Here is a 24,621-nt window from a genome sequence, read left to right as displayed (position 1 = left end):
GGCACGATGGGGCGAGGCCGCCCGAGGGAGACGTCGCACAAGAGGGCCCCGCTGTTGAACGGCACTTCGGTGACGCGGAGGCCCGTGACGGCGGTCCGCAAGGCCTGGACGCCGGGGTCGGCGGCCTGGTCCGCCGCCAAAACTCGCCTGGGTGTCCAAAGCCGCGAAGAACCTGTCGGCCTCGGCAGCGAGAGCTCGGGGTTCCATCGTCGCAGAACCGGCCAACGCGAGGCGGACTCGTGCCGGCAGCTGGCGTCGAAACAACGCCCGGAATAGAGCGTCCGGGGTTTCGTCGCCCATCAATGACAGCATATGGTCCATGCGGACCGACGGTCACGTGTCACCGAGCTCGGGGAGGTCCAGGAGGCGGTCGGCCCGAGCGTCCACCGTGAGGCCGAACGTGGCGAGGAGGAGACGCTCGATCACCTCGTACCTGCCGTCGGCCGGTGGGGTCCTCAGGACCAACACGACGCGGGCGGCCGTGCCGGGCCCGAGGGAGGCGACCACGTGGCAGTACATGGTCTCATCCACCGTGATGCCTCGAAGTCGGAACTGGGCTTCCGCCTGCAGGAACCATACTTCAGCTTGCGCCTCCCAGAACTCAGGGAGTTTGATCGTAACTGCGTTGTTTGCCATTGCGATGGCGTATTCGGTCGGTCAGCGACGGCTGATCCAACGTCGGAGAGTCACCAATAAAGCGCGGTGCTACGCGTGCTTACTTGTACAACAAGAAGGAAGCAGACAACGCAGTAAGTTTAAGAGTCTTTATTATAAGAGCTCACTGTAGCACTGGGGCGCTCCGGGCTGCGCGCCCGGTGTATATCCTGCGGCTACGCCTACCCCTCGGGCGTGGCCGCCACCCACTTGGTGCGCGGAATGATGCCCTCACGCCAGTGAGCTTTCGTGTCCGCCACAACATCTTGAATCCCTTCTCCGTTCTATTTGTGCACCCACAGGCGCTACAACCTGTCATTTTGTCGTAAAATCGATGTAAAACACGAATGAGAACGCTGCGTACAGCGGGAACGTTAAAACGCTGACCGATATGCGTCCGATCCTGATCCTGTCCACGATGGACTCAAAATGGCTCCACGCAATCACGTGACTAGATTTTTCCGGCCCCTCTATGTCACAACTCTGTATATAAAGGGACTCTAGGAACAGCAGAGAGAGAGGAGCAGAGGGACAGGAACAGCAGAGAGAGGGGCGGGGGGACAGGAACAGCAGAGAGAGGGGCGGGGGGACAGGAACAGCAGAGAGAGGAGCGGGGGGACAGGAACAGCAGAGAGAGGGGCGGGGGGACAGGAACAGCAGAGAGGGGCGGGGGGACAGGAACAGCAGAGGGAGGGGTGGAGCGGAGGGAATGGGGATAGAATATGGTTGAAGAGGAGGTGGCAGTTTGTTCAACATGTGAGAAATAGAAATTCAATGAGTGGAGGTGAGCAGTGGTCCTGGATTTTGGGAGTTACACCGGAAGTGGACGGGTTACCAACAGTGTGCAAACTGAAAATATATTCGGGGGGAAACACGGAAACGGGAGAGTTCAAGACCAGAAAAAATGAGCCAAGAGAGAAGGCAAAGGGTCACACCATGTGAAAATGGCACCATCTTGGTTACCTGTGTGTTGCACGTTATCCTGGATGGGGTTTGGGGAGGATTTTAAGGTTTCCGCCATATACGCGTACGTAATAACCAGATAGGTCCTCCTACAGCACACGGTGTTTGTTGTTGTTTTAAATCCTCCACGAGCCTCGCCTTTGTCGACCCAAAAAACCCTTTTAAAACGTGCACACTGTCATGGTCACATGTGGGATCCACGTGTGCAATCCATCACGCTCTATGGCTCACGCATAGACATACTTCCGGTTTCACCTGAGAAATTTACCTGTTTGATATTAAGTGGTTCGTGGGACTTTCAAAGGCGATTTACAAACGTATCTTTTAGAAATACTATTTCATTGTCGCTACAGTGGAGAACATGTAAAATGTGCAGAATATTATCTGATACACGATCCCAAAGATTCATGACGTCATCCTGATTTAATATTCAAACGAAGGTGGAATGTTGCTGTTGGATCGATTTGGAAAGAAAAAAAAAAACCACATCGACAGAAAAAACTCCATGGACTTTGACTGGATTTCAATTTGCCAAGTCACGTGGTGCAATTGGCGCTCTAATCGTGCTCGAGCGGAAGGAAGACCTCGCTCTGACCTTATCGTTTGTCTTTAGTCGAATATGAGGGAGAAAGATTCGAACTCTAGCGGAACGTGAACGTCTATTTTCACAGTGAGAAGGTTCTTGTTGGTGACGACGCCTCCACTGGTACAGTAAACATTGACTCTGTCACCATAACTCGAATAAAACTCTCTTGTTCTCCCTCTCGTTCTCTTCTTCATATATATATATATATATATATATATATAAATATATATTTCCTCTTCCTCCACTATCCTCCTACGTTCCCCTTCGTCCTCCTCCTCCTCCTCAACCTCCTCGATCTGTCACCACTCTCAACTCGCACTCACCCTCTTCTCCCCTCATCCTCTTCTCCCTTCATCCTCTTCTCCCCTCATCCTCTTCCAACCTCTCTCTCTCTCTCTCTCTCTCTCTGTCTCTCTTCAAACTCCCTCATTCTCCACCTCCATCCTCTCACACCTCCCCCCCTGCCCTCATCCGCCCCATTTTCATTATCTCAACCCCTCTCCCCCTCATCTCACCTCTCCCTTCATCGTCTCAGCCTCCCCTATACCCTCTCACCGCCCCCCCCCATACCCCGCTCATCTCCTCACCCATCCTACCGCCGCCTCCCTCCCACTTCATCCGCTCACCCACCTTCCCCTACTCTTATCCTCCCCCTTTTAGTTCTCTCATTTCCTCCTCCCTTCATCCTCCCAGCCTCATCCCTTCATCCTCTTATCCTCCCCCTTCATCCTCTCACCTCCCTTCCCCTAACCCTTCATACTATCCTCCTTCATACTATCCTCCTTCATACTCTTCCACCCTCCCTCACCCTCTCACTCCCCCCCCCTCATCCTCTCACTCCCCCCCTCATCCTCTCACTCCCCCCCTCATCCTCTCACTCCCCCCCTCATCCTCTCACCTTCCCTGGGCCCTCTCACCCTCCCCATGTCCTCTCACCCTCCCCTCGTCCTCTCACCCTCCCCATGTCCTCTCACCCTCCCCTCGTCCTCTCACCCTCCCCTCGTCCTCTCACCCTCCCCTCGTCCTCTCACCCTCCCCTCGTCCTCTCACCCTCCCTCGTCCTCTCACCCTCCCCTCGTCCTCTCACCCTCCCCCCCCTCGTCCTCTCACCCTCCCCCCTCGTCCTCTCACCCTCCCCCCTCGTCCTCTCACCCTCCCCCCTCCCCCCCTCGTCCTCTCACCCTCCCCCCTCGTCCTCTCACCCTCCCCCCTCGTCCTCTCACACTACCCTCATAGTCTCCCTGCGTCCTCTCACACTCCCCTCGTCCTCTCACCCTCCCCTCGTCCTCTCACCCTCCCCTCGTCCTCTCACCCTCCCCTCGTCCTCTCACCCTCCCCTCGTCCTCTCACCCTCCCCTCGTCCTCTCACCCTCCCCCCTCGTCCTCTCACACTACCCTCATAGTCTCCCTGCGTCCTCTCACACTCTCCTCATCCTCTCACTCCTCCTCGTCCTCTCACTCCTCCTCGTCCTCTCACTCCTCCTCGTCCTCTCACTCCTCCTCGTCCTCTCACTCTCCCCCTCGTCCCCTCACTCTCCCCCTCGTCGCCTCACTGTCCCCCCTCGTCCACTCACTCTCCCCTCATAGTCTCCCTGCGTCCTCTCACACTCCCCTCATCCTCTCACTCTCCCCCCTCGTCCTCTCACTCTCCCCCCTCGTCCTCTCACTCTCCCCCCTCGTCCTCTCACTCTCCCCCCTCGTCCTCTCACTCTCCCCCCTCGTCCTCTCACTCTCCCCCCTCGTCCTCTCACTCTCCCCCCTCTGCTCTCACTCTCCCCCCTCGTCCTCTCACTCTCCCCCCTCGTCCTCTCACTCTTCCCCCTCGTCCTCTCACTCTCCCCCCTCGTCCTCTCACTCTCCCCCCTCGTCCTCTCACTCTCCCCCCTCGTCCTCTCACTCTCCCCCCTCGTCCTCTCACTCTCCCCCCTCGTCCTCCCACTCTCCCCCCTCGTCCTCTCACTCTCCCCCCTCGTCCTCCCACTCTCCCCTCGTCCTCTCACCCTCCCCTCGTCCTGTCACCCTCCCCTCGTCCTCTCACCCTCCCCTCGTCCTCTCACCCTCCCACCCTCCCCTCGTCCTCTCACCCCCCCACCCTCCCCTCGTCCTCTCACCCCCCCTCGTCCCCTCACCCTCCCCCTCGTCCCCTCACCCTCCCCCTCGTCCCCTCACCCTCCCCCTCGTCCCCTCACCCTCCCCCTCGTCCCCTCACCCTCCCCCTCGTCCCCTCACCCTCCCCCTCGTCCCCTCACCCTCCCCCTCGTCCCCTCACCCTACCCCTCGTCCCCTCACCCTCCTCCTCGTCCCCTCACCCTCGTCCCCTCACCCTCGTCCCCTCACCCTCGTCTCCTCGTCCCCTAATCCTCCCCCTCGTCCCCTCATCCTCCCCCTCGTCCCCTCACCCTCCCCCTCCCCCTCGTCCCCTCACCCTCCCCCTCGTCCCCTCACCCTCCCCCTCGTCCCCTCACCCTCCCCCTCGTCCCCTCACCCTCCCCTCGTCCCCTCACCCGCCCCTCGTCCCCTCACCCTCCCCCTCGTCCCCTCACCCTCCCCCTCGTCCCCTCACCCTCACCATCCCCCTCGTCCCCTCACCCTCCCCCTCGTCCCCTCACCCTCCCCTCGTCCCCTCGCCCTCCCCTCGTCCCCTCGCCCTCCCCTCGTCCCCTCGTCCCCTCGCCCTCCCCTCGCCCTCCCCTCGCCCTCCCCTCGCCCTCCCCTCGCCCTCCCCTCGCCCTCCCCTCGTCCCCTCGCCCTCCCCTCGTCCCCTCGCCCTCCCCTCGTCCCCTCGCCCTCCCCTCGTCCCCTCGCCCTCCCCTCGTCCCCTCGCCGTCCCCTCGTCCCCTCGTCCCCTCGTCCCCTCGTCCCCTCGTCCCCTCGTCCCCTCGTCCCCTCGTCCCCTCGTCCCCTCGTCCTCCCCTCGTCCCCTCGCCCTCCCCTCGTCCCCTCGCCCTCCCCTCGTCCCCTCGTCCCCTCGCCCTCCCCTCGTCCCCTCGCCCTCCCCTCGTCCCCTCGCCCTCCCCTCGTCCCCTCGCCCTCCCCTCGTCCCCTCGCCCTCCCCTCGTCCCCTCGCCCTCCCCTCGTCCCCTCGCCCTCCCCTCGTCCCCTCGCCCTCCCCTCGTCCCCTCGCCCTCCCCTCGTCCCCTCGCCCTCCCCTCGTCCCCTCGCCCTCCCCTCGTCCTCTCGCCCTCCCCTCGTCCTCTCGCCCTCCCCTCGTCCTCTCGCCCTCCCCTCGTCCTCTCGCCCTCCCCTCGTCCTCTCGCCCTCCCCTCGTCCTCTCGCCCTCCCCTCGTCCTCTCGCCCTCCCCTCCTCCCCTCGTCCTCTCGCCCTCCCCATGTCCTCTCGCCCTCCCCTCGTCCTCTCGCCCTCCCCTCCCCTCGTCCTCTCGCCCTCTCCTCCTCCCCTCGCCCTCTCCTCCTCCCCTCGCCCTCCCCTCCTCCCCTCCTCCCCTCGTCCCCTCGTCCCCCTCGTCCCCCTCGTCCCCTCGTCCCCCTCGTCCCCTCGTCCCCCTCGTCCCCCTCGTCCCCCTCGCCCCTCGTCCTCGTCCTCTCACCCTCCCCCCCTCGACCTCTCACCCTCCCCCCCTCGACCTCTCACGCTCCCCCCCTCGACCTCTCACGCTCCCCCCCTCGACCTCTCACGCTCCCCCCCTCGACCTCTCACGCTCCCCTCCTCGACCTCTCACGCCCCCCCCCCTCGACCTCTCACCCTCCCCCCCTCGACCTCTCACCCTCCCCCCCTCAACCTCTCACCCTCCCCCCCTCGACCTCTCACCCTCCCCCCCTCGACCTCTCACCCTCCCCCCCCTCGACCTCTCACCCTCCCCCCCCTCGACCTCTCACCCTCCCCCCTCGACCTCTCACCCTCCCCCCCTCGACCTCTCACCCTCCCCCCCTCGACCTCTCACCCTCCCCCCCTCGACCTCTCACCCTCCCCCCTCGTCCTCTCGCCCTCCCCTCGTCCTCTCGCCCTCCCCTCGTCCTCCCCTCGTCCTCCCCTCGTCCTCCCGCCCTCCCCTCGTCCTCTCGCCCTCGTCCCCCTCGTCCCCCTCGTCCCCCTCGTCCCCCTCGTCCCCCTCGTCCCCCTCGTCCCCCTCGTCCCCCTCGCCCCTCCCCCTCGTCCCCCTCGTCCCCCTCGACCCTCACCCTCGTCCCCTCGACCTCTCACCCTCGTCCCCTCGACCTCTCACCCTCGTCCCCTCGACCTCTCACCCTCGTCCCCTCGACCTCTCACCCTCGTCCCCTCGACCTCTCACCCTCGTCCCCTCGACCTCTCACCCTCGTCCCCTCGACCTCTCACCCTCGTCCCCTCGACCTCTCACCCTCGTCCCCTCGACCTCTCACCCTCGTCCCCTCGACCTCTCACCCTCCCCTCCTCGACCTCTCACGCTCCCCCCCTCGACCTCTCACGCTCCCCCCCTCGACCTCTCACGCTCCCCCCCTCGACCTCTCACGCTCCCCCCCTCGACCTCTCACGCTCCCCCCCTCGACCTCTCACGCTCCCCCCCTCGACCTCTCACGCTCCCCCCCTCGACCTCTCACCCTCCCCCCCTCGACCTCTCACCCTCCCCCCCTCGACCTCTCACCCTCCCCCCTCGACCTCTCACCCTCCCCCCTCGACCTCTCACCCTCCCCCCCTCGACCTCTCACCCTCCCCCCCTCGACCTCTCACCCTCCCCCCCTCGACCTCTCACCCTCCCCCCCTCGACCTCTCACCCTCCCCCCCTCGACCTCTCACCCTCCCCCCCTCGACCTCTCACCCTCCCCCCCTCGACCTCTCACCCTCCCCCCCTCGACCTCTCACCCTCCCCCCCTCGACCTCTCACCCTCCCCCCCCTCGACCTCTCACCCTCCCCCCCCTCGACCTCTCACCCTCCCCCCTCGTCCTCTCACACTCCCCTCGTCCTCTCACACTCCCCTCGTCCTCTCACTCCTCCTCGTCCTCTCACTCCTCCTCGTCCTCTCACTCCTCCTCGTCCTCTCACTCTCCCCCTCCTCTCACTCTCCCCCCTCGTCCTCTCACTCTCCCCCCTCGTCCTCTCACTCTCCCCCCTCGTCCTCTCACTCTCCCCCCTCGTCCTCTCACTCTCCCCCCTCGTCCTCTCACTCTCCCCCCTCGTCCTCTCACTCTCCCCTCATAGTCTCCCTGCGTCCTCTCACACTCCCCTCGTCCTCTCACTCCTCCCCTCATCCTCTCACTCCTCTCCTCATCCTCTTCCTACCCTCCCACATAACGTATTTACCCTCATCACCTTATTAACCCATCTCTCCCCTCACATATCGACCTCTTTACCCCCCCTCACCCCTCCCTCCCCCCCGGATGCCATTATCAATCTATCTCTTCACCCCACTCTTCCATATCAACCTCATTATTCACCCACATATTAACCTCTTAACCTCTCACCCTGTGTTGTTCACTGACATTAGAGTAATGAGAGATGAAACGAGGCCTGAGGCACAAGCATACAACTGAAGGAACTGCGCTCCAACGCGAGTCGAAAGAATTGATGCGACCAAAGACGGAATTCGTCCGAGTTGCTTTATTGAAACAAAACAGCTCAGGTATTCTGACAAGCCCGTTTTTCGGGCAACAATATATATACACATTTATGTCGGGAAGTTTGCCCGGCAAAAGCTATACCGGGCATGCCCGGGTATCAAGGGCGAGCCTTGGAAAGGCGAGTCTGGACCTGCCCGGGCGTGTTTGGCTGCGGCCTGGCAAGTCGAGGCTGGGCGTGCCCGGGCGCTCTGGGCGAGCACTGGAAAGGCGATAGCGGGCATGCCCGGACGCTCTGGGCGAGCCCTGGAAAGGCGATAGCGGGCATGCCCGGACGCTCTGGGCGAGCCCTGGAAAGGCGATAGCGGGCATGCCCGGACGCTCTGGGCGAGCCCTGGAAAGGCGATAGCGGGCATGCCCGGACGCTCTGGGCGAGCCCTGGAAAGGCGAGAGCGGGCATGCCCGGGAAAGACGAGACCGGGCGTGCCCGGGAGGTTCGGGCGTGCCCGGGAACAGTGAGTCCGGGCATGCCCGGGAGAGGCGCGTCTGGCCGTGTTCTGGCCGGTGCAAGGCGATTATGTACATCCAGCGGTAACCGCTACACAACTTTCTTTATTTTTTTATTTTATACATGGGCTCAGGCTCGTAAAAGAGCTGTCGTTGACTTACTGACACACACACAAACACGCACACACTCATGGACATACTGATGAGCCAAACACTTAACACAGCCATTGAGGTTTGGGGAAGTGCCGTCACTGCTGTAATTTCCTGGGATACTCTGGGTACCAGCGACGTCATAACAATGGTGCCGCTTTTCTCACCATACTCAGCAGGGCATATCCAAGAGGAATTTCCTACTCTCCCTGGATGCCAACTGAAGGGGCTTGTCTGTGATCTATCCTTTTCAAGCAAGGAAGCAGCACATGGCATTTTTAAAGTCTTTGGTATGACCTGAATCGGTCCAAACCGTATGGGTGTTTTTTTTAGGAGATACCATCTCCTTACTGGATGACTGTTGGCTACCTATGGGAGCTCATCCGCCCTTGGCCAGGTGTTGTTTTTGTTCCTGGCAGGGTGTCACAGTCACCCTCCCCACTAGTAAAGCCACTGAGGGTGTCGGTTTAGTCACTGACAACCCGAACATGCGGCAGGTAGCACTGGGTTACATGTTACCAGTGGCAGTCCCAAAAGACTGACCTGACTTTAAAAGTATCGATAAATTATTTATAGTGGTTCTGAACACTGGGCAGCGCTCAAACATCTACATACAGTAATCAACATACAGCACACTTCCTCCCCCTCTAAATGTCTAGAGTTAACAGACAAAATCCTCCAAATCCTGAGGATGATTTCTGAGGCTTACAGGTCGAACAGGGCGTATCGGAGACACAAACAGATTCTTCTTGATTTGGTGGGGGTGACATACCAGAAGAACCCATCACATTTTGAGCATCATGTGCACCATGTAGAAGAGCTTGTGCATTTTCTCTGGTCAGAACTGACTCAGACACGCACCCAGGACCAATTGGCCCAGTCGGCGCTGGAGTGTCCATCATTGCCAATTCAACAGCCACCTGCTTATCCTTGACCTGCCCACAATGGATCTGACCCAGTGTAAGCATATCAACCTGATCAGACGATTCAGATGGATCCTCCTTGCAAGGCAAACAAGAGAGACCGCCGCAGTTGGCATGTTTCTCGGTTCAACAAAACTGGATATCATAGCTGTAAGTAGCGAGGAACAAACACCATTGTTGTATCCGTGCTGCCGCAGTGACTGGGATACCTCGTTTTGGTTCCATGATGAATTGGAGTGGTTTATGATCAGTTTTCACAGTGAAATGGTGGCCCAGCAGATGCTGATGAAACTTTAACACTCCCAGGCGAAGCTGAGAGCTTCCCGCTCGATTTGAGCATATTTCTGTTCCGCTATTGACAGGGTGCGAGATGCGAAACAGCGCATTCAGAGCCAAACATTTTGTGTGATAGGAACTGCTCCATTGCCGGAGACAGCTATCGCATGCTAAGATGAGTGGACACTTAGCTTCGTAGTGAACGAGAACCATATCCTCTAAGTAGAAGCTTGACACAATTGAAAGCTGCCTGTTGGTGGGGTCTCCATGCCCAGCGTTCCTCCTTTCTGTGCAGCCGAGTTAATGGGTTGCTCACAAACCTCTGGAAGTACTGTGCCATACTGATGAATGAGCGAGGCTGGATTTTGTTTTGTGGTGATGGCATCTGCTGAATAACATCTGCCTTCCGTGGGCCTTTCAACACCCCATCTGACATGATGATGTGCCCAAGGTACTCCAAATGTTGTTTGAAGAAAGCACACTTGTCCCTATTCAAGCGGAGACCACAAGCTTCCAACTTGGTTAGAACTTTGTCAGTTTTCTTGGTGTGTTCTTCAGCTATTTTCCCCACAATGAGTACGTCATCCAGGTAGGATTGTGCAGAAAGATCTACACAAGCCTGATCCATACTTTCCTGCCAAGAAGCTAGGGCTGAAGCGATCCCAAAGCAGGATCAGGTGTATCGATAGTCTTTGACACGTGTTGATCGTTAACAGGTCACTACTATCGTGCTCCATTTCCAGATGAAAATGTGCATCCCGCAAATCGAGTTTCCTAAATAATTTACTCCTTGCCAATTGTGCATGTATGTCATCGATCGATGGAAGAGGGTACTGCTCGATATGAAGAGCTGAGTTTGAATGTAGCCTTGAAGTCCCCGCATAATCAGACATCATCATGCCGCTTCAGCACCGTGACGATTGGAGTGGCTGAGTCAGAGTATGGCAGCCATTCAATTACTCCACATCCCTCAAGCCTGTTTATCTCACCTTTCACCCTGTCACGGAGAGCATATGGGACTGCCCTCTGTTTATAAAAAGGAGGGGCCATGCCCTCTATGAAGAGATCATTGGAAAACGAGCCTTTATGCTTTTGAAGGATCTGCTCCAATCGATACTCCAACCGACATGGTGTGATTTGCACAAAGTGAATCGCTGAGCACTCCAGCTTCATGTGCATCAGCCAGTCACGACCGAGAAGGGATGGTCCACTACCTCAAACCACATATAACCTGAGATTGGCATGTTGGCCCTGATTGGCACTAAGACATCAGCTACCTCAATTAGCTTTATTTTCTCGCTGGTGTAGGTGAACAGTGTGAGGTCCGAACTGATGAGCTTCAGACTACTCGGCTTACGAGGGGTCTTCTCACTTATGATGGAGACTGCAGCACCAGTGTCGACTTGGAATGTGATAGGAGTATTGTTAACACATCTGCTTTTGTGGCCGAGCTTTTGGAATTCCTAATGAATTAAGACCCAACATTGTTTGAACATCTCGACCCGGGTCATCGTCATCGCCCATGACGTGTAGGGTGGTTGATGCCACTCATCAAAAGCGTTTCAGATGTCCCACCTTCTGACAATTCAAAAACGCACTGTCCTTATAGGGACAAGCATGATGGAAGTGTTGACTTCCACACCCCCAACCTGCCTGAGTGGGCACCTTGTCATCTGACTGGAAGTGTTCTGACTGTGGCCCACAGTATTCCCTAGTGTGTTGTTTCTTAACGAAGGTTATTCTCGGAGTCTGAGGTGAACCAGACATCCTGTAGATCCTTGTGCCGACCTCCATGGTCTGACCGGTGATGACTCGTTCATCTTTGAGGGACTGTTTGACAGCCGATGCGGTTTCAACTGCATTGAGGAAAGTAATGTCCTCGATGTTGATGTGAAGTGTAGCAGAAACTATCTTCTGATCTTGTAAACCGGCAATAAAACTATCCTTGAGCCTGGCAGGCCTCTCGTCTGGCGTGAACTTGCAGGCGGCAGATAGATGTTTCAATCTTGCCACCAAATCAGCTACGTGCTCTCCCGAGTTCCTCGTCAAATTATCGAATTGACACCTCGCTAGTTGTGGAGATTTTTCAGGCTTTGTATGTTCCTTCATTTTCTGGAGGATAGATTGCAACGTTAGGATGTCGTCTTTCAGCTTGTTTGGAGTGATCAAGTCACACAAAAGCAGCTAATTGGCCGAGGACAGCGAAGAAAGACGAATGGCCTTCTTTGTGATTTCGTTTTCCACACCATTTTCGATGAAACAGAACTCCAATTGTTCAGCAAAAAGTTCAAAATCATCACCACTGAATGCAGGACTTTACCATGAATACTCCCTCGATTGTCAGCCATCCTCGTTGCCAACTGTGGTGTTCACCGACAAAACTAGTAATGGGAGACGAGGCCCAAGGCAGAAGCATACATAGTGCCTCATTTATAGTGGTTCGGAACATGCGCCGCCAAGCATCTACATTCAGCACACTCATATCATCCACTCCCCCATATCAACCTCATTATCAACCCACATATTAACCTCAAAACCCCACACCCCTTACTCCCTATACACCCTGATAATGATATAAACGTCTTTACCCTCCCAACCATCTCAACCTCACCTTCCTTCCTGGCCCCAGATCAACCTCATCTTCCCCTGACCCTAGATCAACCTCATATTCCCTCCTCCTGCATATCACCCTCATCTTCTCCCCATCTCCTTCATGTCCTTCAAGTCAAGTGGGATGGCGGACAACAACCCTCTCTTCCAACGGCGCTTCGAGGCTGCAGTGCAGGTCGTGAGAAGCTTACCCAAGAACGGTATGTGCAACCGCTCACAGTGCGCTAAGCGGAGTGCTCTTAAACCACTCGCTCCACTATTATCAACCCACATATTGCGGTTATTTCTGATCAATAATAAGTGAAACCGTTTGGTCCATCATGCTGGTGTCATATCCTCACCTTGCTGTGTGATCTGGAATGTCTCCAACCTAAACGCACACTGAACGACATGCTTTACTTTCTTTTGAAGGTTGAGATGCTCCGTGATGCATGCTCACCATTGGCACTGCTCCAGAGCGGTGGCTTGCGGTTATTGTACCCTATTGAGCATCGAGCCCAGTTGATACTAAGTTTAGCTCTTTTGCTTGGAATCGTTATTTGTGCCTTAAGAAGTAAATTGGCTTTCCTGGTACCAACTACCAACTCTTACATTAGTGGATTATAGTTAGAAAAGAAAGAAATGAGTAAAACATTGAAATGGTTTACTTCCGTTGTACACACGTGTTTACTCTATTATAACATGGCACTGTAAATGTACAAGCATTGGAATGAACTTTCAACTTAACGAGACATGGAAGCCAGTCTTTCCTTGTAGTAATCACAACATCTCTCAACAGATCCTGTACGTACATCTCACAACCACAACAACTACCCCAACGCCCTTTCCTACATTACCCAGAACGGCCAACTTCCCCAACATGATAATTACCCCACAGCTCTTCCCTACATTTTAAGAACAATCAACTGCCCTGCCTCAGCAACTACCTCGCTACTCTTCCTTGTATAGTCTTTGGACTGGTGTACAGCCCAACGGAAGCTCACGATCAAACTAGACCTTGCTGATTGTTCAGCCTCCAGATCTACGTCCCTTTCCTACAGACCATAATCCGAGCCTTAAACTAAAGTGGATTGAATCGCTGCACTGATGGTCGAATCGTAAGTGATGGTGAATTGGCAAATTGTACACACGGTCACCGGCAGTGAATCTGCACCGATGATCAAATCTTAAGTGATGGTGAATTGGCAAATTGCACACACGATCACTGGCAGTGAATCTCCACCGATGATCGAATCTTAAGTGATGGTGAATTGGCAAATTGCGTACACGGTCACTGGCAGTGAATCTGCAACGATGATCGAATCGTAAGTGATGGTGAAGTGGCAAATTGCGCACACGGTCAACTGTAGTGAATCTGCACCGAGGATCGAATCTTAAGTGATGGTTAATTGGTAAATTGCACACACGGTCACTGGCAGTGAATCTGCAACGATGATCGAATCGTAAGTGATGGTGAATTGGCAAATTGCGTACACGGTCACTGGCAGTGAATCTGCACCGATGATCGAATCTTAAGTGATGGTGAATTGGCAAATTGCACACACGGTCACTGGCAGTGAATCTGCAATGATGATCGAATCGTAAGTGATGGTGAAGTGGCAAATTGCGCACACGGTCACTGGCAGTGAATCTGCCCCGATGATCGAATCTTAAGTGATGGTTAATTGGTAAATTGCGCACACGGTCACTGGCAGTGAATCTGCAACGATGATCGAATCGTAAGTGATGGTGAATTGACAAATTGCGCACACGGTCACCGGTAGTGAATCTGCACCGATGATTGAATCGTAAGTGATGGTGAATTGGCAAACTGCGCACACCGTCACTGGCAGTGAATCTGCACGAATGGTCAAATCGTAAGTGATGGTGAATTGGCAAATTGCACACAAGGTCACCAGTAGTGAATCTGCACCGATGGTCGAATCATAAGTGATGGTGAATTGACAAATTGCACATGGTCACCAGCAGTGAATCTGCACCGATGGTCGAATTGTAAGTGATGGTGAATTGGCAAATTGCGCACACGGTCACCGGCAGTGAATCTGCACCGATGGTCGAATCGTAAGTGATGGTGAATTGGCAAATTGCACATGGTCACCGGGAGTGAATCTGCACCGATGGTCGAATCGTAAGTGATGGTGAATTGGCAAATTGCACGTAGTCACCGGCAGTGAATCTGCACCGATGGTCGAATCTTAAGTGATGGTGAATTGGCAAATTGCGCACACGGTCACCGGCAGTGAATCTGCACCGATGGTCGAATCTTAAGTGATGGTGAATTGGCAAATTGCGCACACGGTCACCGGCAGTGAAACTGCACCAATGGTCGAATCGTAAGTGATGGTGAATTGGCAAATTGCACATGGTCACCGGCAGTGAATCTGCACCGAGGGTCGAATCGTAAGTGATGGTGAATTGGCAAATTGCACATGGTCACCGGCAGTGAATCTGCACCAATGATCAAATCTTAAGTAATGGTGAATTGGCAAATTGCACACACGGTCACCGGCAGTGAATCTGCACCGATGGTCGAATCGTAAGTGATGGTGAATTGGCAAATTGCACACGGTCACTGGCAGTGAATCTGCACCAATGGTCGAATCGTAAGTGATGGTGAATTGGCAAATTGCACATGGTCACTGGCAGTGAATCTGCACCGATGGTCGAATCGTAAGTGATGGTGAATTGGCAAATTGCGCACACGGTCACCGGCAGTGAATCTGCACCGATGATCAAATGTTAAGTGATGGTGAATTGGCAAATTGCGCACACGGTCACCGGCAGTGAATCTGCACCGATGGTCGAATCGTAAGTGATGGTGAATTGGCAAATTGCGCACACGGTCACCGGCATTGAATCTGCACCGATGACCAAATGTTAAGTGATGGTGAATTGGCAAATTGCACACACGGTCACCGGCAGTGAATCTGCACGAATGGTATAATCGTAAGTGATGGTGAATTGGCAAATTGCGCACGGTCACCGGCAGTGAATCTGCACGAATGGTCGAATCGTAAGTGATGGTGAATTGTCAAATTGCACACGGTCACCGGCATTGAATCTGCACCGATGGTCGAATCGTAAGTGATGTTGAATTGGCAAATTGCGCACACGGTCACCTTCAGTGAATCTGCACGAATGGTCGAATCGTAAGTGATGGTGAATTGTCAAATTGCACACGGTCACCGGCAGTGAATCTGCACCGATGGTCGAATCGTAAGTGATGGTGAATTGTCAAATTGCACACGGTCACCGGCAGTGAATCTGCACGAATGGTCGAATCGTAAGTGATGGTGAATTGTCAAATTGCACACGGTCACCGGCAGTGAATCTGCACCGATGGTCGAATCGTAAGTGATGGTGAATTGGCAAATTGCACCTGGTCACCGGCAGTGAATCTGCACCGATGGTCGAATCGTAAGTGATGGTGAATTGGCAAATTGCACCTGGTCACCGGCAGTGAATCTGCACCGATGGTCGAATCTTAGGTGATGGTGAATTGGCAAATGGCGCACACGGTCACCGGCAGTGAATCTGCACCGATGGTCGAATCGTAAGTGATGGTGAATTGGCAAATTGCACCTGGTCACCGGCAGTGAATCTGCACCGATGGTCGAATCTTAGGTGATGGTGAATTGGCAAATTGCGCACACGGTCACCGGCAGCGAATCTGCACTGATGGTCGAATCGTAAGTGATTGTGAATTGGCAAATTGCACACACGGTCACCGGCATTGAATCTGCACCGATGGTCGAATCGTAAGTGATTGTGAATTGGCAAATTGCACACGGTCACCGGCAGTGAATCTGCACCGATGGTCGAATGCTCATTTGCTCCTTTACTGGAGCTCGTTCTTCCTCTTGAGTCTTGACCGATCAGAATTGTGTGGCGAGTGACTGCTCGTCGTTAAGTAGGTTTTGAAAGTAAATCACAAACGAATCGGTCTCGCTTTGAGCATCTCGGCCTGATTTTTAACCGTATCGTGCCCAATGGGCAACAACCACATGGATGACCCGACTTTAATGTCAACGTCCAATCACAGCGACTCAAAATGACAGATTGAGCGAATGGCAGATGACTTGGTGACACTTTTGCTGACTGGGTCATTGATCAAATGACGATCGGATGATGGGGGTCTCTTTTGTTTCCATCATCGTTAGTGAAATGTATATTATTTCATTTTCGTCAAATGTCCCGTTGTTATTTCTTTGGCACGACAGGGGCTCAAACTCAAAACTTTAAGACCTCAAGCCAGCCACCTCGGCCGGTAAGCCAACACCAGGCCAGGCATGTGCTGATTCCTCGCTTTACGCTCAGCATTTAGAGGGTAGAGCACAGACAATCCCCGTGGGTTTCCATTTCCCATCAAAGATCCTCCCTTTCCCGTCCCCTAGTTGTGGAGACGTCACCGCCACCACTGGATGACTTCACCCGTACCTGATGTGTTCCATTAAGTTCCTTTCCCTAAAGTCAACGTCCATGTTTGTTTGATATCAAGTCCTGTGCCGTCTGCACTTTGTGTTGTGTCTGTATGTAAGTGATGAAAACAAGTGTTTCCTGCTGTTTTGTTTACCTTTTCCAGGATCTTATCAACCTTCCCAAGAGCTAATGCTGAGGTTTTACGGTTTTTACAAACAAGCCGTATGTGGTCCTTGCGATGTCGCCCGACCTGCCTTCTGGGACCCTCCGGGTCGGTATAAATGGTACGAGCATTTGCGGTGATGGACAAAAACTTGTGTACCCATTGCTTCTGTCTGTTCTGATTTGAATGTTGACGCAGCAGGGCTCAGATTACTTGGTGAGATTCCTGTTGTTGCCTTATTCACCAGTTTTGTGCCCTTTAAACTATTCGGAAGTTCAGCCCAACAATGTCCCGTAGATTAAATTATCGTCGTCGTCGTTACTCGTGATCCTTGTGCAAGTTTAAGGATGAAGAAGAAGAGAATTGTTTTGTAATCACAAACTCCACCAACCACTAAACCTGCTAAGGACGTGAACTGGGGTAAAGTGATCCACAGCTCGACCCTCTCGATGTGTTTTGTTTACCGAAGGGTGAAAGGTGATGCGGCGATGTGGATGCGGATGCTGGTACTACTACTACGAAGATTGTCATGGGGACCGCAAGGCTAACCCCCGCTCTTGCAGGGAAAATGGCCTTAAAATGCCTGTTGTTGTTGTTGTTGTTGTTGTTGTTGTTGAAAGGGAATTCGTCAGATTAGTCACAGCATAATAATGTCCAGCCGTTTGGTGGATGTCTCTTTATTGTTCTGAAGGAAAAGCAATCGATGTCGAAATAAGGGCAGGAATGAAAACGATTCCTCCAATGACTCGGCGTGATATGACACCTGATTTGATATCGAACCACATGATACCTGATTTCCCCAGCCATGTGGCAACATCAAACTCTGCAATGGCTTTTACTATAAAGTTTCTGATATTATTACAGTACAGTGTTAACATTAAATGTCTGTCAGACTGACCACTTAAATATTACTACTACTACTACTACTACTACCACTACTACTAATACTACTACTACTACTACTACTACTACTACTACTACTACTACTACTACTACTACCACTACCACTACTACTACTACTACCACGACCACTACTGCTACTACCACTATTGCCACCACCACTACTACTACCACTACTACTACTACCACGACCACTACTGCTACTACCACTATTGCCACCACCACCACTACTACTACCACTACTACCACGACCACTACCACTACTGCAACCACCACTACTACTACTACCTCCACTGCTACCAATACTACTGCCACCACCACTACTACTACTACTACCACGACCACTACTACTACTACTACCACCACTACTACTACTACTACTACTACTACCACCACTACTACTACTACTACTACTACTACTACCACTACTACTACCACCACTACTACTACTACTACTACTACTACTACTACTACTACTACTACTACTACTACTACTACCACTATTGCCACCACCACCACTACTACTACCACTACTACCACGACCACTACCACGACCACTACTACTACTACTACCACCACTACTACTACTACTACTACTACTACTACTACCACTACTACTACCACCACTACTACTACTACTACTACTACTACTACTACTACTACTACTACTACTACCACCACTACCACTACTACTACTACTACCACGACCACTACTGCTACCACGACCACTACTGCTACTACCACCACTACTACTACCACTACTACCACGACCACTACCACTACTGCAACCACCACTACTACTACTACCTCCACTGCTACCAATACTACTGCCACCACCACTACTACCACTACTACCACGACCACTACCACTACTGCCACCATTACTACTACTACTAGCACTACTGCCACCACCACTACGACAACAACCCTTACTGCCACCACCACTACTGCTACTACTCCTACTGCCACCACCTTTACTACTACTACCACTACTGCCACCACCACTACTACTGCTACCACTATGACCACCGCTACTACTACTACCACAATGACCACCACTACTGCCACCACTACCACTACTACTACCACCACTACCGCCACCACTACCACTACCGCCACCACTACCACTACTGCCACCACTACCACTACTGCCACCACCATCACCACTACTACTACTACTACTACCACTACTACCACGACCACTACCACTACTGCAACCACCACTACTACTACTACCTCCACTGCTACCAATACTACTGCCACCACCACTACTACCACTACTACCACTACCACTACTGCCACCATTACTACTACTACTAGCACTACTGCCACCACCACTACTACAACAACCCTTACTGTCACCACCACTACTGCTACTACTCCTACTGCCACCACCTTTACTACTACTACCACTACTGCCACCACCACTACTACTGCTACCACTATGACCACCACTACTACTACTACCACTATGACCACCACTACTGCCACCACTACCACTACTACTACCACCGCCACCACTACCACTACCGCCACCACTACCACTACTGCCACCACTACCACTACTGCCACCACCACTATTATTATTATTACTACTACTACTACTACTACTACTACTACTACTACTACTACTACTACTACCACCATCAGTACTACCACCACTACTACTACTACTACCACTGCCACCACCACAATTGCTACTACCTACTACTACCACCACCACTACCACTACTACTACTACTACCACTACCACCACTACCGTCACCACTACAACTACTACCACCATCACTATTACTACTACCTACTATTACTACCACTACATCTAGTGCCACCACCACTATTACTACTAAATACTACTACTACTACTATTACTACTAAATACTACTACTACTACTACTACTACTACTACTACTACTACTACTAGTACTACTACTAATACTACTACTACTACTACTATTACTACTAAATACTACTACTACTACTACTACTACTACTACTACTACTAATACTACTACTACTACTACTACTACTATTACTACTACTAAATACTACTACTACTACTACTACTACTACTACTACTACTGATACTACTACTACTACTACTAGTACTACTACTACTACTACTACTACTACTACTACTACTACTACTACTACTAGTACTACTACCAACAAGAACTGCCATATACAGCTTCCCTGTTTGTCTGGTCACATGCAAATGAGGCCTTAATGACTTCTATCACCCAAGAAACGTGAACAACACTTAGGCCGTGCCCTTCAAAACATTGACATCTGAACCATTAAATTGTTGTTTTACCTGTATCCGCGTGAAACACAACATCACCGTTATGTGAAAGGTTAATTTGCTGCTGTAAAATCACCTTGTTGACAAAATGTGGCAGCTTTGTGAGAAGTGTTGTTGTTGTTTTTTTGTTGTTTTTTGTGCGTTAGGAATGCTTGGAAAGCTGTTGGGAACATGTCCAAGGAGGAAGCAATGATTTCCTATGTGGAAGAGATTAAAAAGGTGGGATTGCAGGTGGGATCAGTGCATGTTAGGAAATCGATCTTGAAACGATCCGCGCCCCCACTCAAAAAGGTGGGACCATTTATTTATTTTTCCGTCCATTTTTTGTATACAAAGTTTAGGCTCGTGGAAGAGCTAAACCAATGGATGGATCAGGACGCAACAGAACAAAAGGAACGATAAAAAGAGAAGGGAAACACCAACAGCGAAATAGAGGGATGTTTGGACAAATAATCGGTGTGGAATACTCATGGGGTAGACATGATAGATACAGAAGCGAGCTCTTAGGGTAATATGTGACAACATTTTTTTCGGCCTACTCAAACATGCCTTGCTTTGGAAACAAGGGCCACTCTCACAGACAAATTAAAGCATACAATCGAAATTTGGATTTGGGTTTGAGGATTGGATCCTGTAGACTAAATAAAAAATCTGGAGCGGAATATGAAAATTTAACATTTGCGATTCTTATAACGAAGTTATAAACAAGCCGATGGACATGTAATTCACATATGTGAAGTAAATAAACATTAGAGGTGATTAAAATCGCCTTGATCATGAAATGCCTGCGTATGCAATTAATATAACATCACCTCTGAGTTTATGTACATTTAAAAAAACTAAAACCCATTTTATTCTGTGGGAGGGGAAGGGGTGGGGTGGGGGTCTGGAGAGGGGGGTGTGGGGTGTAGGAGGGAGGGGAAGGGGTGGGAGTTTGGAGGGAGGAGGCAGGGGAGGGATTGGGATGAGGGAGGGGGAGTGACCTGGCATTGTCGTTTTGCTTGGCAATAATAATTAATATCCCACAATCCATGCTATTTTCACTCGCACAAGTTTCATTCTGATGAGCGATTCCGTTTTGGAGTGGATCCTCCTCATCCGCTACCTCTAAGCCTGGTGTTAAGGTGGCTTGCTTAAGGTCTTCAGGTCTTGAGTTTGAGCGCGTCTGCCGTTAAATAACAAGGTGGGTTGACTCAGCCTGTCGTCCCTCCAAGGGTGGAAAAATGAGTAGCAGCTGACTGGTAACAGGGGCACTGCATCAGCGGCAAAGCCACACTCCCAGCAATGATGCAACCAGCACCCACATGCTGCATACGAAATAATAAAATCCGAGACCCCTGATTCAAACGCTTGGTGAAGGTCGCCAACAACTACTTTGACCTCAAACAAAGACTTATCTAGCTTCTCCATGAGCCTCGACTTTGTATACAAAGGTGTTCATGAGAAAAAAGTTTATATTCGTGGCTGTTCGGTGAGGATCTTCTTTAATTTGAAGAGCCATGCTCATTGCTGTGTCTCACTTGTCATACAGATTATAGAGACTATGCCTGTGACAGAACATGTGGAGAAGTTCCTTCACCAGCTTGGGCCTTTCTATGAGCTAGTCGATGATGTTCCTAAAGCCTCGAGTTTCCTTCCGCATGGTACAGCAGGTGAACTTTCATTACGGTATGCGTAGGCGTGTGGACTGTGAGCACCCACCTGCCCTTTGTTAGCTTGGATGTTTGTTTGTTTTTGTATGTGAAATCTTCACTCACGGAAGAGGGCAAATATGCACTGTCCTGACAGTGGAGCCATGGGGGCAACAGGTGTACGTACAAACATAAGAATGAGGATTGGTAGAAACCTGCATGTAGAATATTTGGGTTAAGTAGAGTTATTTGGGTGAGGGGTGGGGAAGTGGGTTGAAAACTTCATTGGGGCGGTGGAATTGGGTGGGTTTGAAAAGGTCATGTGTCGGGATGGGTATGATAGGATGGCGGTACACCACCTAATCAGTTGGAAAAGTGCGACAGAACAGTTTAAGGAAGGCAGTTTCAAAAGGGGGAGAAAAGTTGAACAAAAGAGTTGAGGTGTGTGGGTAGGTCTTGATTTTGGGGGAGTTTAACCAGGAGGGATAACTGGAAGAAGCTTAGCATCCTGAGGGAGTTTGAGCAGGTTAAGGGGCCGACCATGCAGATTGAGCCAGACTGGAGGAGAGACCGACACCGACCTGCTTGCTGTAGCGCCTTCAGAAAGTATTCACACCCCTTGACTTTTTTCAAATTTTGTTGTTACAGTCTGAATTTAAAAATGGATTAAATCGAGATTTTTTTTTGTTACTGATCTACACATAATACCCCATAATGTCAAAGTTGAAGTTTTTTTTTTTTAATACATTTTTGCAAAATAATTAAAATGAAAAGCTGAAAAGTCTCAAGTCAATAAGTATTCAACCCCTTTGCTCTGACACTCCACATTGAGCTCAGGTGCATCCAATTTGCTTTGATCATCCATATATATATATTTATATAAATCCAATTTCCTGTCTCTATAACTTCATTGGAGTCGACCTTTTAGCCAAGTCAATTGATTGCACATGATTTAGAAACAAACACCTTTCTATATAAGGTCCCACGGTTGACAAGTCATGTCAGAGCAGAAACTCTACCATGAGGTCCAAGGAACTGTCCGTAGAACTCCGAGATATAATTGTGAGGAGACATCGGTCTGGGGAAGGGTATAAAACAATTTCTGGAGTGTTGAAAGTTCCCAAGAGCACTGTGAGCTCCATCATTAGGAAATGGAAAGAATGTGGAACGACCCAGCCTCCACCCAGAGCTGGCCGTCCGACCAAACTGAGCAACTGGGAAAGAAGGAACTTGGTCAGGGATGTGACCAAGAACCCAATAAATACTCTGACAAAACTACAGAGTTCCTTGACTGAGATGGGAGAACCTGCTGGAAGGACAACAGTCTCTGCAGCCCTTCACAAATTTAGGCTTTATGGGAGAGTGGCCCGACAGAAGGCGCTCATAAGAAAAGGCACATGACAGCATACCTGGAGTTTGCAAGAAGGCATGGGAAAGACTGAGAGCATGAGGCAAAAGATTCTGAGGTTTGATGAGCAGAAAATTGAACTCTTTGGCCTGAATACAAAGCGCTACATCTGACAGAAACCGAGCACAGCTCATCACCCATCGAACACCATCTCCACTATGAAGCATGGTGGTGGAAGCATCATGCCATGGTGATGCTTTTCAGCGGCAATGACTAGGAGACTTGTAAGGATAGAGGGAACAATGAATGGAGCCAAACGCAGGCAAACCCTTACGTCTAACTTCGATTTGGAGTGTCGTAGCAAAGGGGTTGAATGCTTATTGACTCGGGACGTTGCAGCTTTTTATTTTAAGTTATTTTGTAAAAATTTATTTAAAAAAAAAATTAAACTTTGACATTATGGGGTATTATGTGTTAGTCAGTAAAAAAAAAACTGAATTGAATCCATTTTAAATTCGGGCTGTACCACTACAAAAATGTGAAAAAGTCAAGGGACTGTACGAGGAGCAGACCTTGTTCACTAGCCTCATCATGGGAGATTCCCATATAAATGGCAGAATGGTTTGGTATAGGCTTTACTTCTTCCTTTAGTTCGACCCTTGGAGTGTATCTGTGGTTTTTGTGTAAGCATTGCCAATAAAAAGGGAAATAACAGCAAACTCAACCGGTGTCTCTCCTGTGACACCCTTGTCTTGAGCATGCCACACACATGCGAGCAGCTGCTCTGATGTTTCAGCAACTAGTGTCTCTACATGTGCACTGTGAGTAGAGTCGAAGAGTATTGATTGCACCGTAAGTGAGTCGATAGAGTGAGAACAACGTGGTTATATCAGTGTTAATAGTCGGACTCTTACTCCGAATTCAACGTGCTTAGTTGACGATAGATATACCATACCTATTGGCTTCCTTGAACAGAGCATACATCGAAAACACGCGAAAACACGCACCCCTTAGTATTTGCAGGTTGTTGACTTTTACTACAAGGGCCTCCTGTGAGAGTATTCACCGGATGCATGTATCCTTCCTTTTGAGGGATTCAAACGCACATTCAGTGCAGGTTCTTTTGTTCCAATCTTTCAAATGGGAATGAAAGCTCATTCATGTGATTGTTCAAATTATCTCGATGTGAAATGGTTTGATTCTGTTCTTGTCTTGTTCCTCGTTGTTATTGCATTCAATGAAGATTGCCTGGATAGAATGGCAGACTCATTGCAAGGTACCAATGCGTGTGTTCAAAGTACCAATGCGAACGCTGCTTTGAGTGGACAGCTTGTACAGGGTGACCGTTAAATATGCACCATTTATATTCATTGCATACAACAGGTGTACACAACTTTCCAGTTGCATGTTGGTCAGATTGAGTGATTTTTGAAGGTTTGTTTCGTACTCAACGCGTCCAATTTCGTTCAAAACGTTTGTACACATGGCATGGGATATTCCCCAAACAGGATTAGTGATGGGATCAGTAGTTCATCCAAAGAGTGTGCGTGAACGGCATAAACCCTGTCCTTGATGAAAGCCCTCAAACAAACTAGGCTCGCAATGCGATCGCCAAGGGTAAGCCTCCCCCGGCACCCACGATCCAACGATGGCCATATTTGTTTTCGGACCGCTATATGGCCTTGACCATCGGCATTC

General features: G+C 51.5%; 1 protein-coding gene across 14 annotated transcripts in view; it reads left to right on the top strand.

Moving 5' to 3' along the window:
• The first annotated feature begins 2,184 nt into the window (after window positions 1-2,184).
• The window catches only part of ACBD5 (acyl-CoA binding domain containing 5), a 104,402-nt gene continuing 81,965 nt past the window's right edge, over window positions 2,185-24,621 (top strand). For 2 of the 14 annotated variants that reach the window (XR_013624820.1, XM_078786105.1), the window contains exons 1-5: window positions 2,185-2,323; window positions 12,276-12,360; window positions 16,743-16,863; window positions 20,091-20,163; window positions 21,476-21,596. Coding sequence is in view for 12 of the 14 variants with exons in the window: in XM_078786105.1 (XP_078642231.1) it covers window positions 12,285-12,360; window positions 16,743-16,863; window positions 20,091-20,163; window positions 21,476-21,596 (391 nt within the window). In the remaining 2 variants the exon portion in view is untranslated. Of the gene's footprint in view, window positions 2,324-12,179; window positions 12,361-16,742; window positions 16,864-20,090; window positions 20,164-21,475; window positions 21,613-24,621 lie in introns of those variants that run through there. The other 12 variants (XR_013624821.1, XM_078786103.1, XM_078786104.1 and 9 more) reach the window with 9 other exon arrangements.

Source organism: Myxine glutinosa, chromosome 10, assembly GCF_964187855.1.
Source record: "Myxine glutinosa chromosome 10, kmMyxGlut1.1, whole genome shotgun sequence".
NCBI classification, from domain to species: domain Eukaryota; kingdom Metazoa; phylum Chordata; class Myxini; order Myxiniformes; family Myxinidae; genus Myxine; species Myxine glutinosa.
The sequence above is the reverse complement of the archived record's forward strand: the minus strand, read 5'-3'. Positions and strand labels throughout refer to the sequence as shown.